Below are 19,166 nucleotides of genomic sequence, written 5' to 3'. Positions count from 1 at the left end.
TGGCTAGTTAGCTGCTAAATGCCTCTGTGTTTTTGCCTGTTACCGTTAGCTTGATGCTAAAAACAGCTGCTTGCTTCAGGTGAGAGCTGAAGTAGCTGGCAGCATATATATAGATTATTCATATCTATGGCTGGCAGACTCAATCAAAACAGGGAAGTGAAACTAAATCATGGACGTAAACACAACGACCACCTTTACATCGTACTATATTATAAAAACCTCAACGCCACTGGAAACATGTAAAACAAGCTTTTTTGTAAATGTGCATCTTTTTATAATTTATTTATTATACAACTCACATCCTTTACTTTTTGTCAAATTTCTCTCTTGCATATTGTTAGTTTGTAAATATCTTGCTGTGTTGTTTTCTTTCTAGCTCTGCTTTGCCCAAATTTTGGTGTGCGGGGCTTTTAACAGCATCCAAAGCAACAGTCAAACAGTAAACCATGGCATATTAAACACTGAGTTTCATATCTGACTGAAAAAACATGAACAGCTTTAAATGATTCAACTTTTTTTTAAAAGCCATATACAGTATGATTCTAACTAACTTCTCTGTTTTATTTGACTGACAAATTGCTTGGAGAGTCAAAAACATAGCAAGATATTTGATATTGCTGCTTTGATCTCTGGAGAATTTTGATGGGTATTTTCATTTTTTCAAACATTTGTGGAACGCATGAAATAATCATCACATCAAAAGTAATGAAAATAACTTGTACAATAATTGCAGTTCAAAGAAATATACATACAGAAACACTTTTCAGTACACTTGAGCAGAGGTCAGCAACTCATTTAAAAGCGAGAGGCATGTACCTTATAATATGCTGTTTATTTATGTAATTCTTCACAAATTGGAAATAAATGGCATTGGTCAAACCATCAGTAAAGGAGACAGCTCACCCAGCTTTTGCAGTCTAGGAAGTGAGGAAAAACCTTGATCATGTAAACTTTATAGGTCAGCAAAAAGGGCCAGAAGCTGAAATATGGACACAGAACAGAGAGCAGGGACTGCAAAAGCAACATGGTAGATATGTCATACACTTTGGTCCTCTTCAAGATTAGAAACAAATGAGTATGAAATTATAAAAATAAGTAAACAGTACTTTATACTGATATGCAGAAAACAAATCAGTCACATTAACTTATTTTCACTGAAAAATAGAGAATTTCACATCAGAGCACCTTCATTAGCAAAGTATGTAACTATCCATGTGCCCTAAATGACATCTTTCATTTAATTTCTTTGGGCCTTTCATTTGTGTAAGTGTTCATGTCTGTCTATCTATCATGTATCTCATGTGTTTCAAATGTTGCAAAATGGTGATCATTGCTCCCATAAAAAGACACAGGAGTCAAAAATTATGAAACGTTGATGAAAGAAATGGACTGTAACCAAAAAAAAGACCTTCTGAAATGGAGGAGCCTTACTAGTTTCTATGCATCTTCAGTAAATGAAATAAGATCTATTTTTTTAGATACATTTCTTCATGAAGATTGTCTCAAAATCAAAAGTTACTTCAAATATTAAGGATAACGTTTAATACTGTAACAAAAGTTGATAATTAAAGCAATACATCATCACACTTGACATATAGTAGCAGTCAGTTTGATCACTGCATGGTTTGCTACATTATGTTCATCCAAGAGGATAATAAGTATTGCATTTCATAGCAGGGACAATATGAAATCAGAGTGCATGTGGGAATTGTGGAAAAATAGAAATACATAACAACATTCACCTCATTATAGAAAAATAAGAAAGCTCTTGTTCAGTTTACGCTATCATAGCTGTTGTACAGTACAGGTAGGTGCAGGCAGATTCTCTGTCTTATAACTAGTATCTGAGTATTTCATCTTTACCTTCTGTGTCACCTTTTCCACCTAGCAACCCATTTGTGATTGTATCCTTACAAATATATAAAGCAAACTCTACAATTTCATTTAAATCCAAAGCAAAGAAATTAGATGAGAGAAATGTGTTGTGTGGTGATCAGGGGCGTAAGTGTGGAGTGCAGGTACAGTACAAGGGCCCTTTGAGATCTGTTTATCACACTTACAGATGTAGCAGGGGATTGATATTAAACCACGGTGAAAACACAGAGTGATTACTGAGCTCTCAGAGCTTCAGCTGCTGGAAATTTACTGTTATTGGCTTCCATATAGAATAAAACACCCTGATGAGACCAGCAGTGTTTTCATTCGTCTGGAGCCTCAGCAGTGGCAATGTGTAACCTTCGACCATTCAACGTGAAACTGCCTCATCATTGTAATATAAGTAGCACCACAAAAACCTATATACATGAGAACTATTGAATATGTTTTATGCTTATTCTGACACCAGAACATATTCTCATCACATTTGCATTTGGAGAGAAATCAAAAGGCATCTCCAACATCTGTACAAACACAGTCCTTTTAAATTCAACATTTTAAAAAAATGAGGTCTGCCCATTTTCTGACCACCAAGAGCCACGTTTGAACAAACATTTATGCCATTAATCTAGCCATCGTTTTGATTAAACATGTTTATTTGTTGAAAATAAAGCTTCTTATCCAGCAAATACAATCACAAGATTTTTTTTTAATGTCAGTTAGACAACATATTTCCTTGAATACATGAATGGATTCACCACCATAACATGATAAATTCAATCAATCAAGGCTAAAACTGTGGTTATCCTTCAAACACATATTTCTGTAAATATCAATGTTATTGAATGGTACTGGACAGGTTATACTGGACATTCAATCACACTAGTTTTAAGGATAAGTGGCATAAAGGTGTCAGTAGCTTTGGGACAGACCTCACAGAGAAAAAAACAAACAAAACAAAGGTGTTACCACAACCTTCTAAACATCATCATTATAAACATACATTTAATGTAACTTGGATAGTGCCTTATATTGTTTATAAAACATAAATACACATTGACAGAGGCAGTGACATCGTGCTTCATGTTAAAGGACAGGGCAGTACTTTAAATTTATTATAGTTTTTTTTTTGTTGTTCCTTTAGAAAAATATTCATTTTAACTTTTTATCTTGTTCTTCATTGACAAAAATATCCCATTTAGATCTGCAGACATTCATACTTTACAATCATGGTACATACACTTATATATACATGTTACCTGTATATATGTATGTATATAGACTTATAATTAGATTTTTTTGTAGTGCACAACATGCCTCTGAAGTTGCCAAATGAAAATACAATAAAATAATGAAACAATAGCTACAAAGCAATAATAATAGTAACAGTTATGTGGAAATCTCCCGATTAAAACAAAACAAAAAAGAAAAACAAGAAACGGCAACAGTACAAGAGAAAGCAGAGGTCAATGCAAAACAATGAAACACACAAACAAACATAAACATTAAAATATATAACGGTTTTCATCCAAACATACAGGGAAAACAAATTTTACAAATTCACAGGCGAAGAAAGGACGCTCACTTACAACATCAGCCCACATGACCTCCCCTTTTGTTTCGCAGGTCTTGCTTTGTGCTCACTCGCCTCATTAACCTCAATAAAGAAAGAAAGAAACGGGCCAGGTGCCTCAGAGTGGACGCACTCACAATAAACGCACCCCCACTTCCTCTCCGCTGAGAGAACAAGGGAGGTACAGAGACCGCTGAGCCCAAATGTTTAGAGGTTGTCTAAATCACTACAAAAAAACGTCTCTCCTCTGAATAAAGGCATCGGTTCACATCTGATTGATTCTGAGCAAGACTCAGAGCTGGTGCTCTGCAACAAAATGTCTGTATCTTCAGTTCAGACACTTGAAAGCGATGGTGTGAATGTACGCATGTAGGCCGAGGGTGATGAGGCTCTCTGGTGTGGAGGTGTTTTTACTGAGGTCACCCTTCCACACAGTTGGCAAGAGCATAAGTTTTTTTTCTTTGCTTTGTTTTTAACATTTGGCTCTTCCTTTTTTTTCAACTTTTTGTTGCAAAAGTCGATGGTTACGATGGGAGTCATCCTTTATCCCGACTCTCTCAGCGTCTGTCCTGGTTCATTGCGATTCCTTCTTCAATTCCTGCTAATTCTCTCCATCCTCACTTTTAACCAGCCTCACAACAGATGTCTAATCTTCACTGTGTGAACAACATGAAAAATGGCTCAGCAGAAGACAGTGGCATCCATCTTGCATTTTGTGTTCATCGATTTTGCGTCTATGTGCGTGTTGAACGTATGTAGCTGCTGTTCACTGTAAGAATTTGAGCAGTGCGCTCCAAGTAAAGGTTCTTCTGTTTGCGTGTGATGCGTCCATGTCCTTGTGTGACAGGGTGCAAAGGGGCATGTTAGTTGGGCTGGCTTTCACTCAAGGTCCCAAGGGCTCTCGGGGGTCTTCGGGCTCTCAGGGGTCGAGGACTTCAGAGAGAAGGACAAACATAGAGACAGAAGAGGAGAAAACAGAGATGGGTAGAGATGGGTCGCATGGCAGGTAGGCAGACGGCAGAAGAATTTAAAAAACGAGAGAAGAAAGCACAAGTTTTAGTGGAGGCGGTGATACTCAGATCCCCAACTTGCCAAGTCCAAGCAGCAAATGAAGAAGCACAGGGAAGCCGAGCGGATGAAGAGTTAGAGGTGAAGGAGACAACAGCTGTCTGTCTCCCACAAGAAAAGACCCTGAACAACGTGTCCTTTGTCCCTAGTTCAGATTTGCACAAATACAATCAGCGAGAGGAAAAAGGGAGAAGGATGGAAAAGGATGAGAGCAAGAGCACTGGAAGAGGGGCAACCGACAGAGGGAACTAGGTGGGGGCACTTGTGCTAGTTGGAGTGAGCGTGTTGTGTATTACTCAATGAGAGTATGACAATGTGAGAATTCATTGTGAATTAATCTGTTAATTCAGAGCACTTAGGATTGGCAACATGGACTTGGCTTTTAAACGCTTAACGTGTCCAGTTACAAATATTGTGGTTAAATACAAAACAAGAATTGATTCATGTTTAGGCTCTGTGTTAAAGGTTAGATCTAATGTGCAACTATTTGTATGGCTCTTAATTGGAATGCATTTCTTAATGTGTAAACTTTAACCCAATCAGATACAGACGATTGGTGGTTTTCATCTCAATCTGTGAGACTGATTGGCTCTGTGCATGTACATGTCTGACGCTCTACTTCCAGCGAGCATAATGTGTGTGCGTGTTAATATGTGAAGGCGTGTATCTGTCGGTCAGTCAGAGCGCCAGCAGAGAAGGCGAGTTCAGGGAATCAGATGACTGCTCGCTACTGCTGTTCCGCTGGTTGGCACTGACCCCGCAGGCTCCCTCTGGGTAGGTGAACACAAATGAAGATGTGTATGAGGTGTTGTAGCTGCCAATGGCCACATCGTCATGGTTAACACCACCACCACTGTCGCTGGCCATAAGGCATGGCCCACCAGGTGCTGGCTCACTTGAGCCATAGAAAGAACTAGAAAACTCTACCTCCTGCATTAATCCGGGCTGAGGCTGCGGCTGGACTTGCTGCTGCTGAACCGGAGGCTGGGACTGTGTGGAGGCCGGGTGGGCTGTGTAGGCAGGAGGCAGATAGAAAGAGTCTTCCTTCACAGTCAAGCCCACAATGGAGACAGGAGGTTGTAAGGTCTGGGGAGGGAGCTGGGCCTGCACTGGAGGGAGCTGCCCTGAGGCCTGCTGAGGCTGGTCCTGGTAGGGGATCTTACAGTTTGGCTGGTGGGCCACCAGGACAAACTCCAGGCGCTCTTTCTCCTTCTGCAGCTCTGAGATCTCGGCCTCCAGCTCTGCCTTTTCCTCCTCCAGAATGTCCGTCTCCTGTGGGCAGGTACAGAGAATGAAAGAAACATGGGGAAGGGGACAGAGAGGTGGGTGAAATGGATAGAAGAGGGAGGAAGGTGTGCAGCAGAAAGAGAGAGGATAGGAGTGTTAGCTATACCAAACTTCTACTTTCAGTGTTTGTGGAGGTGGATGTATCCATCCCAGCAGAAATGCCTCCTCCTCTGCACTTTGATATGTAAGGTGCCTTATAGAAGAGCTCCTTAATTAGGCCATAAATACCATAGCTACAGTAGTCTCTCTCGAGTACTATAATCATCCTCACCACAGCTAAACACCCCATCACCATAATCGTCTCTCTTACACACACATGCAGACATTTATTAACTCCACAATGCTATGGGAGGTAACATAAAGTATGTAATTGTGATCATCATTCATTCTGGCAGCTAAAACGGGACCAAGCTCACCGACTGCAGTCTGTCTGTGAGTTCCCGTCTGCGGTTTCTGCATTTGGCAGCAGCCAGCTTGTTTCTCTCTCGACGAACACGCCTCTTTTCCTCCTCTTCAGGTGTTAGCTATGATGAGTGAACAGAAATGGATTAGGATAAAAGTTTTGTGTTTGTTCTTGAAAATGTAGTCATTTTCTCCAAGCAGCAGTGATGGACACACTGGACAGGGCAGTTGGGCTATGGTTGACTTAAGGGCAAATTTGGCAGTATGTTTTATCAGTCGGAAATAAATTCTTTAAATTACATTAAATAAGCCTCAGTTGCGTCACAGTGGATAAATGTACTGTCAGTTGTTGGTGCTGTCCTCCTACACAGGTATGGCCTTTCCTTGTTATGTGGTTCTGTGCGTATGAGAAGGTCCTACAGTAGACAGGGAGTTCCCTTTACTAAACCCCGTGTTTGCTCTTTTAGCTCCCATGTACACAATATACCTACACTGCATGTGTAACATCCGAGGGTCAACAAGCATACCGTTCAAGCACACAAACTTACTAACACACCAACATCTCCATCGTCACTCACAGACTCGTCTCGTGTACGGCGGCTGCGGGTTCTGGACTGGCGGATGGGGCCTGGTGCAGGCCCTGGAGTTTCTGAACTCGAAGGAGTGAACCCAGACCCAGAAGAATAACTGGGGCCTGGCATGTCATATGGGTCAACCAGTGACACCGGCTGGGTCATGGTCGTGGTGCCAGTGGAGCCACTCTGTCCAGAGGCCTGGGAGGAGATGAGGGTCGGCTGTACCATCCACTGCAGGTCCTGGCTGGTGGTTATGGCGGTGACGGTGGGCACGAATGAACCGGGCATCTCACCTCCAGCACTGGTCCCTGGCCCGCTGCCCACAATGCTCAAGCCAGCGCCTGCTGACGCACACTCCTGAGCCAGAGATATGAACAGTTAAGTTTTACAGAGCATGCAAAGCCGTTGTAGACAAATTTAGACAGATGCAGAAATACAGGAACAAACAAGCTAGGATCAGTGCTTTGTCATGTTTAATATATGTTTGATGATGATTCTCATCTTCCATTAAAATCTTAAGAGCTTCAGTAAAAAACCACTGATCTTCCCTTGTTGGTTCTTAAAGATCTGATCAAGAGGCTTCTGTGTTTGAGCTGAACCGAGGACACCTCTGAAACATCTAAAGAACCAAAAAGTTAAATCCAGCTGCTTTCTACTGAACCTCTAAGGATTATTTGTCTAATATACTTCATTATGGCGATTATTTCAGCTACAGTAGGGTAAGCTTTACCTCTGTAACCAAGGGGTGTCATCGAGGGTCCATTGATTTCACTCGTTACATAAAGTTCTGTTCTAAAAATGCTAGAAATTCTACAGATACATCACATGATGCAACAGATACATTAATATTTTTTAAACTAAGAAAAATATTGTTAGACTTTTTCATTTGATGTACATAACAGTTCAGCTATAAGAATTCATTTTAATTCAAGTAAAGTGTCATCTAGGTCACAAAAAGTTCTGAAATAAGTAGATTAGACTTGATAACTTACCAATAATAATAATTAACACTAAACAATAAACTTGCTCATAGGGAATCTGGGAAATTGTTTTTAGTTCTATATTAGACAAGTTTATCTCCTTATTGATGTGTTAGGGTCTGAGCCTTAATACTTTATGCTGTCAGGCACAGTTATGTTTGATGTAATCTTCTGTAGGGTTTTAATCCTTAATATGTAAATTACTCAAGGAAACTCATGCACTGTAGGGTCTTTATATAGACATGTTCATTTTATGTTGCATTGACATTTTGGATATGCAAGAAGTTTTTGGTACACTGTTTTTTTTTTTGTTTTTTTTTACATCATAGATTTTCCCAGATCTTTGTACACTGCAAATTTGCTATAGTGCACATTCAGTATATTAAATATAACATTTTATTACCCAGCTCCAAGTCTTCAGTACTTCTGTGCCATAAATGTTTCATGTTGTATGTTAATTTCATGCAGAGGATCAGTAAAGTATCTAATATTTAACCTTGCCAGGGTAGTTTGTGAAGCCGATTTAAATCACGGTGGCTTGACTTGGCTAAACAAGTGGAAAATAGTGCTGAAAACATTACATCTATAGGTGTAATAGCAAAGAGGTAAAAAAAAAAACAATTTGGTGGTTTTAAATCTGCATTTGTTGCTGTGTCACAGCTTCGTTTTCTGTGTCAGTAGTTTAAATAGGGCCATGGGCAGACATGGAAAACTCAAATCTGTCGCTTGTCTTCTTTTTTGGGTTTATTTTAGACCCGAGGAGGAGTATCGCCTGCCGTTAATATTCATTTTAAAGCGTGTTAAGACATTGGGACATTCGGCTCTGAAAGCGACCAATCACCTCCCTCGCTGAGCGCCTCCCCCCTCCTCCTTCCTCCTCCCCCGTCACACCCCCGGTGTTCCCCTTGGCAACGCGACGTAGCGCTCCAAAATAGAACAGGCATTTACGTCACGGCGAGGCCTATGAGAGGAGAGCGGAGCGCGTGGAAGAAGCGAGCAGCGGGGAGGGGGCGGGGCCTCGGCACTGACGTAGGAGACTTCCAGCCGTTTGTCATCCGCCGCGCGGCGTGCTGCGAAGCCGGGCCACCGGTAGCACCGGAGCACCGGCACATTCACGCCGAAAGCCCGCCACACTGTTGATGTCTGACACCGAACCGAGTTTACGTGTCATCAGGCTCCAGTAAAAATCAAATACAAGCCTGCTGCACTGCATTTACAACGTTTTTCGCTATTTTTCTCTGTGCAGATGTGACAGGATCTGACTACAAAACTGCTAATTTAGTACATTATAAAGTGGCACTATCATTATTTTCCTGTTTGCCGTGACATAACCCGGCATGCCCTGTACATATGCTTTGAGGTCACAGCAACCGCATACAAAACATGTTTTATATTTACTAATGCTAGTGTTAGAAAAATCGGTATTAAAAAACACATTTCTGTATGAGGATCTACAAAATATACCAGGACTACACAATGTAAATTTACATTGTTTTTAAAAAGCAAAAGCACATGTTCCGTTCACTTAATGTAAGCACACTTCCAGCTGTGTACGGTCAGACCTGTTGCATGTATGACAGCTGTAACATCACTGGCAGATCCCGGATCTAACATCGCCTGCATGCATTATTTTATCTGTTTTTATCTCAGACTTACCTGTGGAGCACTGGTGGTCGGCGGGCTCCCGAAGGAGTCCACGGAGGAAAGGTACTGGGACTCAATGGATGGAGACGAGCTTCCACGGGATCCGCTGTCGGGGTCGCCGGGGAACCCTTGGTACATCTCCCCGCAGGGATCGAGAGGGAACGCGACACCTGCAGTTACCGGTGAGAGCGCGGTGTCACCTGCAGCGGCGGGACAGCGGCACACACAAGAAGGTTACTAAAGGAGAGGTACTGTTGGGAGAGAATGACTGGAGTTACAGGCAGGCTACGCCGAGGAAAGCGGGACAATCTCTGACCGGCAGCAGCGGCCAGATGTTTCTGACCTGCTCCTAAACGCATCTTTACTGCACATCAGCCACATAAGGTCAGTGCTGTCTTACCCTTGATGAGCTTTTTGTTATTCCCTGGTGAGATGCTCCTGGTGTCTTTCCAAAAAAGTTGCATGAAGAAGCTTTAATCCAGTTCCCCGCGTTTACGGGGGGAAAGTGTCCCAGTTGTGAAGAAGTCCTCCCGTTTAGCGTTAAATCCTCGGAGTGATCTCCCGGTCAAACGTGCGATTATACATCCATAAAGTCCGTTCACGGGAGTTCGTTGTCTTACGGTGCACAGTAGCAGATCTTGTCTTATGAATGAATCCATCCTCCTCGAGTATAACCAAGGCATTCTAGCGTCTAAGTCCCGCCTCGGAGTTCCGCTGACGTACATGCCCATATTTGTGCTTTGCTGTTGTGTTTGGTATCCTTGGTGACGTTGAGGGATTCCCTCTCCCACTGAAATGGACCAGAAGCTTACCTCGCCGACGGATAATAATAGACTTTTTTTGTATAATATCGCAGGCACGAGATATTTCTCACCGTCTGACAATTTTGGAGAGGAAATTTTAAGAAACTTCGGTGTGATAAATATGGAAAGTATCTATTTAGGACTGCGGTTGTCTAGATTGGAACATTGGGTCATGGCAGATAAGACATTATAGCCTCTCGTTCCTATAAGATATGTAGGTTGAGCATTTCTAGAAATCAAGGACATATGCTTAATCATAATTTTAGATACTCTATTATGTTTTTAGGTGAGGCTAATAAAAGATATCCTATAGTCAAAATGTCATATAACGTGGAAAACACGCCACTATAAAACACCATAAAGGAATTAATTAAAATTCACTCGTTTTCTAGTTTATTGAATGTAAATGTATGAATTTTGCTATTTAATAGTTATTTAAACTTAAAATGTCAATTTTTATTACATTTTCAGACTACTTTACAAATTAAAACATGCATTTTTACAGCTTCAGCTATTTTGATTTGAAATGATGAGTTGAATGAATGAACAGATGGGAGTTGTCTCAACTCATTAAATTAAATTCACAAGAAACAAGACTAGCATAGGCACTAAAACTCCCCAGAATTGGTAGTTTTAGAAAACAGACACCATGGAAAGTTGATATTTAATAGATGTTAAATTGACGTGAGATTGTTTGTTTGCATAAGAATCTAAACCGATCTAAGCACGACAAAGGTTAATTAGTTACTGAATGTAGTCTCCACACCCACAGGCTGAACATTTATGACCACTGTAACCACTGGCAGTGTACAGGTTGTCTTTATACAGACTGATATAAAGTGGCTTCAACAGCTTAGACGGTAACTTCTTGGTGTTGAATGAAGAAGAACTGAACTCAGCTAGTTTTACACTTTCACAGCTCATAAGGTGACTTTAATGAATCAACTAAAGTGCAGTTAACTCACATCTTTCAGACGTATTACATTTTCAAGCTGGATTCATTTTAAATGATTTACAGTGTTTATTCAAAATGCCATATAGATTGCAACGTGAAAAACACTGGAGGATACACAATGTCCTATTTATGCAACACCAAGGTCTTTGTTACGTCGAGACGGAATCCCGTCAGCAAGCAAGGGAAATCCTGCTGAAAAGTTTCTCAGGACACGCCCTCGGGACTCCTCTGAGCTCGAGGGCTTAACGTCTAAGAAGAGGAAAGCCTCCTTTTCATGTGCGCCTGGACACTCCCTAAAACCTGAAGTCAGGTGCGATGCCAAATAATGGATTTACTGCGAGTCGAGCAACACCCTCACAATGTATACACAGTAATCTGTTATGGATTTGAGTGTAGGCAGGAGAACGCACTGTGCCTCGACAGTAGCCTCATTCACACCCCTCCAAAAAAAAACATTAATTGGTAAACAGCAGTGTAATTCTGACATGGACAGTGGGCAGCAGTGACGGAAATCGGCGCCTGTCATTACAAACATCACCCGGACGAGCAGAAAGTGATTCATTATTATAGCCTACATGCGGACACCAGTGGGAATGTGGCAGGTGGGAGGTTGGCTGGAGCTGGAGCTGGAGGGGGGGATGCTCTGCTCCACAGGCTTCATGCGGGAGGACTTGGGTGGCAAATCATGAACCTAAAATACAAGGGCCTACGTTTTTTTGGCTGTGATGTCAAACAATGTCACGGGGCGGGCATGCTGCTGAGAAAGGGCTACAGCCACAGCCGATGTGTGAAAAGGCGTGAGCAGAAAAAAGGGAAGAGTTGGGGATAACAAGTTATTAGTCAGCGCTGCAACCACGTCAGAGACGAGGATCCACGGAGGACGCTGTGTCCCATCCGGGCTGCCGTTACCGGTGCCGTGCTGCTGAACCCCGAGATGACTAACTCCGTCGATGTAAGTTGTTCATGATGGGGGAATTATTGAGGCGATAACGCAGGCGGACTGCCCACATTCACAGGGAAAAATAAGCAGAGGAAATGACAATAGCGAGATTTGACGCTGTAAGAACACGAAATCACGGCGATGTTTTCAAACTAATACCTGTATTTCAGCACGTATGCCGTTAAATAACACAAACAAACAAATATGGGATATGTTTCCCTCTCAATGCTAATAATAACAACAACAACAGCCAGCGTTACCACGTCAAAAGAAGGTATTTGTGCTAAAACAAGCGCCATTCACCATGTGCTGTCCACGAGTTTGCTGCATGTGTGTGTAGCGTTCCGTCGCCATGGATACGCCGTTGCCTCTGACGCAAGGACGTATAAATTTGGTCTTTTTTGTTATGGCGCTTAGCAACCGGTTTCCTTGGCAACCGGCGCTGAGTGACAGACAGCAGATACACAATATGGCTTCCGGATTCTTCCTGTGCAGAGAAGAAGAAGTAGGTTACACAAGGGAAGAATGGCAGCTTACGGCGACTGTTGCTGGTGTTTTAACCCACTTTTAACCACTAGCGGCTGATAATTTTACCCATTCTAGGGAAAAGTTAGCGTTTACTAAGCTTATATTTGTTCCGTGTCCGCGTCTTAGCTTGTGAAGTGCTAATACGCTCCGTAAACTACACCGCTGTGTTGTAAATGTGTAGGACAGAAGCGAAATACAGGATAAACAGACCCCTGTTTTCACACAATCTTCATTTAATGCAGTAATTCAGAGTTAGACAAAGCGGCTGATATCTTGGGGAAACAGGTGGCCTGTAATTACCCTTTCATGCCACCTTCTGAAGAATAAAGCAGAAGTGAATTGAGGATAATCCACTCGGCACCAATAGTTCTTTCAAGGTACATATAGATTATAATTAAAACATTTAAAGAGTAGCAACAGTCTAGTGTCTGGGTTGCAGTTTATATTTGAAAGCTTCTAAGATTAATTTGTGCCACATTAATAGGTTTAATCATGTAAAACAGTTTTATATCATGTTAAAGTTTTTTTCATAAGTCTCTATATGTAGAACAAACTTGCAGTCCTTCTCTCCAAACTATTTGGTCCAGCCAGAGTTTGTTTGTTTACAACTTGTGGTGGTCTAGATTTCAGCCGAGCCCGGTTTAAAAAAAATTGAAGCAGTGTTGTCTGATGCCCCTGATGTGCTGTGTTTTGCTTGCCCCTGTCTCTTAGCGTATTTTCGGGAAGCCACTAACTTGCACTCTGCTCATGAGACCAGCCCCTGTTTCCTTTTGGAAGGCGGGCCGTGTTTGCATGGTCTGGCCCAAAATATTTGTTACCAGGCAACGATTAGGCCTATCCCACTTGAGAGCGGTGTTGTTTACACCCATTCTGGCTCCATGTCCCAACAACATTGCATAACTCTCACAGGCTTTCCCCACCTCACAGAGAGAAATTTGATCAGTCCTCCTCTGCAGCCAACCAAAATGTCTCCTGCCCTCATCCCAAAGTTTTTCTCTCAGCCACTCAACAGTTTCCTTCGGTCTTTGCTGCCTTCGCTCTGCACTCTTCCAGCCACTCAGAGCAAACAAAAACGAGACCGAGACGAGGATTGTTTATGAAGAAGATATGCATGACTTGTCTTTCAGGTCAGACTTTGGCTAAAACTCTCTGAAGCTTACTGTGACATGATCTGTCAGGTGGGGGTTCACGTCTGCTTCTGTAGCCGTCTAATAATACGTCTATTCTCGTCTAAATCCACTAATTCTGTCTTGGCAAAGTTTAGGGCCTTCCTGTGCAGCTATGTAAACATGGCTTGTGTATACTGAATTAACTGAAATAGCTGAGGTGAAATTAAAAATGTGGACAATGGCATTTCATAATATTTCACTTATTACAACCCACAGACTTTTGAACTTGAGACACCGTCTTTTATTTCTGCAAAGCACCATGCGTCTGTCTTTTGTCCGTTTTTAGAATTTGGATTGTATTAGACTGCCAAATTATGTTTTCAGGTTGACCGTTAATGTGAATGTGATATCTCTACTATGCCTTGAGGGAATCCCTTCAAAATTTGCATGAATATTTGCTTGGATTTAAGCATGAATTGCTTAGAATTTGGTGTTCTAAAGCCACCATGACCTCGAAAAACACAGTTTTGGCTGTAACTCAAGAATTCACATGCTAACTGGTTGCCCCTAGTGGTTTTAATATTTTAGTATTTTATTTTAGAAATGGAAATAAGCATATTCTGTCTTGCTATCATAGTCTTTATTTCATTTTATTTTATTTCATTTTGCAAATTTATTTTGCAAGTTTTTATCAAGTTTTCTGATTTGCTTTTTTGCACATATTCTTGTTCTTGTCCAACTTACATGTAGAGCAATTCTCGTTTGAAAACATGCTACATAAATATGATTGATTTGATTTAATTATGACAAAATTTCATAATTTCAAATGTCTGATAGGATAAAATGATGAAGTGATGACATTTTGTGCCCAAAAGGTCAAAAGTAAACGTCACTGTGATGCCATAATGTTCTGCAAAATCACTTTTCATGCTATTCATGCCATTATTTTACACGTTTGCGTAATTATTGAATTGTTGGCACTAATCTTAAAACTGCACTGATTGTATAGATCTTCTCCTATTCTTTTGTACGAATAGAATCTTTTGAATTTGTAGCCTCCCCCCTATAGCAACATTAATATGTGAAGCATTGTCTACTGTCATGGCAACAATTTTGTGTTCTATCAGAATTAGTTTTATTCGCCAAACATACAAGGATTTAACTCTTTTTTTTTTGCTTCTCAGTGAAATTACACACTTCAAAGTTTTCACTACATATATTACATGAGTCTGGATAGAAAGGATTTAAGGGAATCAGAGCTAAGTAAAGTCAAACACAGATGCTAATGCCAGCAATAAATACTAACATTGAGGGGATTATGATAATTCATTCTTCTTTTTAGCTGTGCCAACATAGTACATGGCAACGTATGGCAGTTTTTGAGATCACAGGCTTTGTTGTTGCATTGGATTTCATGGTGTTGTAGTGTTCATGTCATTTTGTACCTTCCACTGTTTTTGGTTTGCATACTACACTGTCCAAAAAATAAACATAAAAAACAAGGAAAGCCGGACACTACCAGAAAAAAATGTGTTTAAAAAGCAGTGGAATACTGTAACTTTTAAAAATGTTGAAAGTAAAGGCAAATATCTGCAAGACAATTATATTTTTAATTGATTTAGATACAGTTAAACTGTGTGATTTTCTCACCGCACACTGTAAAAGAACAAGTTAGTACTTGTAAACATACTTGTTTTTGATATGGTCTGTCTTTTTACAGTCCATATGTAAAATCGTACTTTTGTCTCTGTTTTTTAATAGATATCATCCGAATTTTTACAAAATAGGGAAAATCTGTAAACATAACATAAAAAATAACCGAAAAATGGTTTCCCGTTTTCTGATCCCTAATATGATTAAGGTTTCCTTTCAAATGATGACAGATATCTGCAAAATAATGACATTTTTGCTGTTTTAAATACACTAGAGATTAATGTCATCTTCCAATTAATTATCATAAAAGAACTAATTACCATTTGTAAAAATGATAATTTATTTAGAATATCATTAGTTTTTTTCTGTAAATTAACAAAACAGAGAAAACCTGTAAAATCAAAAAAATACAGCAAAAAACTGTAAAACATTAATTTTCACAATATAGCCAGTGTACTTATTCTGTGATAGTATGAAAGAATACTACGCACTGCATCTAACCTCGATCCTCTTCATTTTATGAGCTCTAAATGAAAAGCTGCTCTTTGGAATTGTACTGTTCTCTCCCTGTCATCAGGGCCAGAGTGCACTTCCTTAAATTACCTGCCCTACAGTTGACTCTGTGTTTTGCAGTTGTACCACAGGACAGGAAGCGAGGTGAGAAGTGGCTGTCCTTTTTTCGTGAGAGCCAAATAACAAGCAGACCGCCGCGATGTTAACCTCCACCTTCTCCTGACTCTCTCTTGCTCTCGTGTTGTTCAAACCAAATCTGGTTGTGTCTGAATTGTGTGTGCTTTTGTTTTAGCTCACATTTACTGGTAGAAGTTTGTGTTACCTACTGCTGAAGTTACAGTCAGATACAGTTAGATATACAAGCACTAGATGCAACAAAACAACCACCTTGGGACCTCATGATCCCGCAGGATCCCACAATGGACAGTTTAGAACACAAGACTCATGTTGACTCAGTGGGAACGTTCCCATGACCTCTTTAGCATCAGTGAGTGTGAAGAGCCGGTTACATTATTTACACTTGTGACTTTCCAGTTTTTCTCGTTCCCGTCTTCAGCACATATCTCCTTTTGTCCTGTTTATGTTAATGTACATGTGTTTATATGGTGTAATCCTTGTGGCTCTCCTGTTAAGTAACAAGCTTGTGTGTTTACACGAACCCACACAGCACACACGCACGGCAATAATTTAGAGTGATATGTGGAGAAGGTAAAACATTCAACTGTGCATGCGTCATAGCCTCGGCTGCGGGCTCTTTTGAGGCAAAATTTTTCTCACGTCATGTTATCTTTACCCAGAATCAGAGGCCTGTTATTTATGTTTATCTCCGTGTTAAATAAGGCTTTGGTTGACCATGGCATAACTGACCTCCTTTAAATAGGCCCTTGACAGTACTTGATGATGAAGCACAAATTAAAAAGATGCCTGACAGCTTTGTGTGAGAGGGAGAGGTTATTGTACCGTAAATCAGGATCATATGCTACATTTTTTGCCCCTCATTGTTCTATCTATTTAGTATCATTCTCAACCTATTGGTGTGAGACACAAGAGGGACCATCTCATATCAGTGTTGCCATAATATGTAGTGGGTGCGATCATTACTTTTTCTGTGTATCTCTAAATAACCATCGCCACAATTCTTCACAGTGTCAGAACAATTGGCTTTCTTTTTTTATGTGTTTTCTGCTGTAAGTGCAGCCATAAACGTCAGCATTGAGGTGCAGAACGAAGAGTGGATGGCTCTATTGTATCATGCACTGCATGGGAGTCGGATGCCTAAAGTTAAATGCAATCAGTGGGTTTCAGTATTCCACAGCTCTCTGTGACTCAGACACAAGCAGCGCGTCAATCCTAGCCTACTTTCAACAGGCTCGCTGCCAGTCAGAGAGGCAAAGTGCCAGAGAGAGGGAGGGACAAGAGCAAGAGGGTGAGAGAGAATGAGGATGAGATCAGAGGTGGACAGTAACTCAGTATGTGCCTCAGCACTGTACGTCGTTAGGCACAGCGCTGAAGCACTGACTAGGGTTTTAATTTTAAGCATTTATTCATAAAACTTCCTACATTTCCTGTTTTAAGCATATTAGTCGCCTTTCTTTCTCACAGCACACTCTTTAACTCGTCAGCACAGGCGTTAATACCAGCATTACAGATGGCTCTGTTGTATTCACGTATCCCAGTAAGCCATGACTGTGTGACAGAGAGCCAGCATGCAGCGCAATGCCACAACACTAAAACTGAGGCAGCTAAATTAATCAGTTATCATTCGTTTGATTGCATATACCTTCTTTTACATGTTAAAGTATGTTCTGTCCAAAAACATCACATGGCAGCTGTAGTGGCTAACTTGGGGTTTCATGTGCAGATTGTATTAGGACAGTTATGCCTCATTTCTTTGTAAAAGCCTTGAGTTGAACATACTGAAACAAATGTGTTGTATGTAAAATCTGCAGAGTAATTATAGCATTAGTAAACCCACATGACACACAAAACCTGTGTGGTATAAAAAGCTTACAAAGTACAGTGAATTTGTGTGGAGTGGTAATTTAGAGTTTAGATTTAGAACTTTTCTTTAACTGATCATTTTGAAACCAAGACTTCGGTTTTCCACAGTCTTCTCTTGCTGCCAGTGTTTATGTAGATCTGAATACGTCCTCTACCTGCAGAAGGAGCACGGATGCCACCCTCATTATTCCCCCTACTCATTCTCTCTGTGTGTTTGCTTGGTTGTATCTAGAAGCTTTGTTTCAGCCTTTTTTCCCTCTTGCTCACCGTCGCCCTCCACCCCTCCCCACTTCTTCTCTATTCCTTACATAAGGACTGCCCTATTTTTTTTTTCAGGGACCAGTAAGAGGTAGGAATAAAGGGAGTGAGTGGGTGAGGAAGAGGGAATGATAGAGGGTCGGATCCAGTGAAGTGAGACAGAAAAGATATGGGGGCAGCAGAGAGGACTGTGTAAACTGCACACGTCAGGAGGACACAAACCTGCATGTGTCCCCGTCATCACCCTCACCTCGCCGGCCTTCCCTGCCCACACACTGCTCACCCTCTGTTCCTCACCCTCTCCTTGTTGCTCTCACGCTCTTCACTGTATCCCCTCCCTCCCTGCGTCCCCCTAACTCACCCCTCTGCTCTGCAATTTTCAGGAGTCTCACCAGTTGAACGCACAGTTGCTGGCAACCTTTGATGTCACCTTCCCACGAACAGATTTACTCACTTGGCTGCCACGTTCCTTCGACAACCAGCTGTGCTGCGCTTTAATCCCATTTTTCTGTCATGGCATGTTGTCCAAACTAACCACAGCAGAGAGGTCATCTGAGGACAAACAGGTGATCTATCTATCTATCTATCTATCTATCTATCTATCTATCTATCTATCTATCTATCTATCTATCTATCTATCTATCTATCTATCTATCTATCTATCTATCTATCTATCTATCTATCTATCTATCTATCTATCTATCTATCTTAGGATTTGTTTCTTTTTCCTCAAAACTTCAAATTCATATTCTTAATTACAAATGTATACATGGACATTTAGCCCTTTTTTACTCGTATTGTCACCGTCTATATTCAGCATCCAGGTTTTCTTCAAAATCACTGACAATTTTATGTGTCCAAAAAGCTACAATCAGCATTTCTTTCCACAGAAAATCACACCAAGCACAACAACATATAGACCATTTCATCTTAGATCAGTGGACATGAGGATTTTTGTGGACATAGCTGTGCAACCGGCCAGCTTTTTACATTTTTTTTTTT

General features: G+C 40.9%; 1 protein-coding gene and 1 long non-coding RNA gene across 7 annotated transcripts; one reads left to right on the top strand and one right to left on the bottom strand.

Moving 5' to 3' along the window:
• Nucleotides 1-791: 791 nt before the first annotated feature.
• Nucleotides 792-10,071, bottom strand: fosb (FBJ murine osteosarcoma viral oncogene homolog B). 5 transcript variants are annotated; one of them, XM_023289356.3, is made up of 6 exons: nt 9,805-10,071; nt 9,417-9,604; nt 6,754-7,137; nt 6,220-6,327; nt 5,444-5,788; nt 814-5,286 (listed from the first exon to the last, which is right to left on the bottom strand). In XM_023289356.3, exons 1-6 carry the CDS (start codon nt 9,866-9,868, stop codon nt 5,221-5,223), a joined length of 1,155 nt encoding a protein of 384 aa, XP_023145124.1. In that variant the 5' UTR covers nt 9,869-10,071; the 3' UTR covers nt 814-5,220. The 5 variants fall into 5 exon arrangements, with proteins under 5 accessions (XP_035812765.1, XP_023145123.1, XP_023145124.1 ...); XM_023289357.3 differs by having other exon boundaries at nt 814-4,381; XM_035956872.2 differs by having other exon boundaries at nt 792-5,788; nt 9,417-9,655.
• Nucleotides 10,072-11,452: 1,381 nt separating this feature from the next.
• On the top strand, nt 11,453-19,166 carry LOC129349313 (uncharacterized). Of its 2 annotated transcripts, none has more exons than XR_008602282.1 (2): nt 11,453-12,114; nt 18,548-19,166. It is a non-coding gene; the product is annotated as an uncharacterized LOC129349313 (long non-coding RNA). The 2 variants fall into 2 exon arrangements; XR_008602281.1 differs by lacking the exon at nt 11,453-12,114 and adding an exon at nt 12,586-13,757.

This window comes from Amphiprion ocellaris, chromosome 7, assembly GCF_022539595.1.
Source record: "Amphiprion ocellaris isolate individual 3 ecotype Okinawa chromosome 7, ASM2253959v1, whole genome shotgun sequence".
In the NCBI taxonomy this organism is placed as follows: domain Eukaryota; kingdom Metazoa; phylum Chordata; class Actinopteri; family Pomacentridae; genus Amphiprion; species Amphiprion ocellaris.
This window is presented reverse-complemented; position numbering and strand designations above follow the sequence as displayed.

Bases quoted from the DNA above. Each gene is read 5' to 3' on its own strand.
- fosb (XM_023289354.3), bottom strand. From the start codon at position 9,868: ATGCAACTTTTTTGGAAAGACACCAGGAGCATCTCACCAGGGAATAAC. The intron at 7,138-9,416 runs GTAAGTCTGAGA...TCTCTGGCTCAG, and splicing joins CGACCACCAGTGCTCCACAG to GAGTGTGCGTCAGCAGGCGC. The intron at 6,328-6,753 runs GTAAGTTTGTGT...CACTCATCATAG, and splicing joins ATGGAGATGTTGGTGTGTTA to CTAACACCTGAAGAGGAGGA.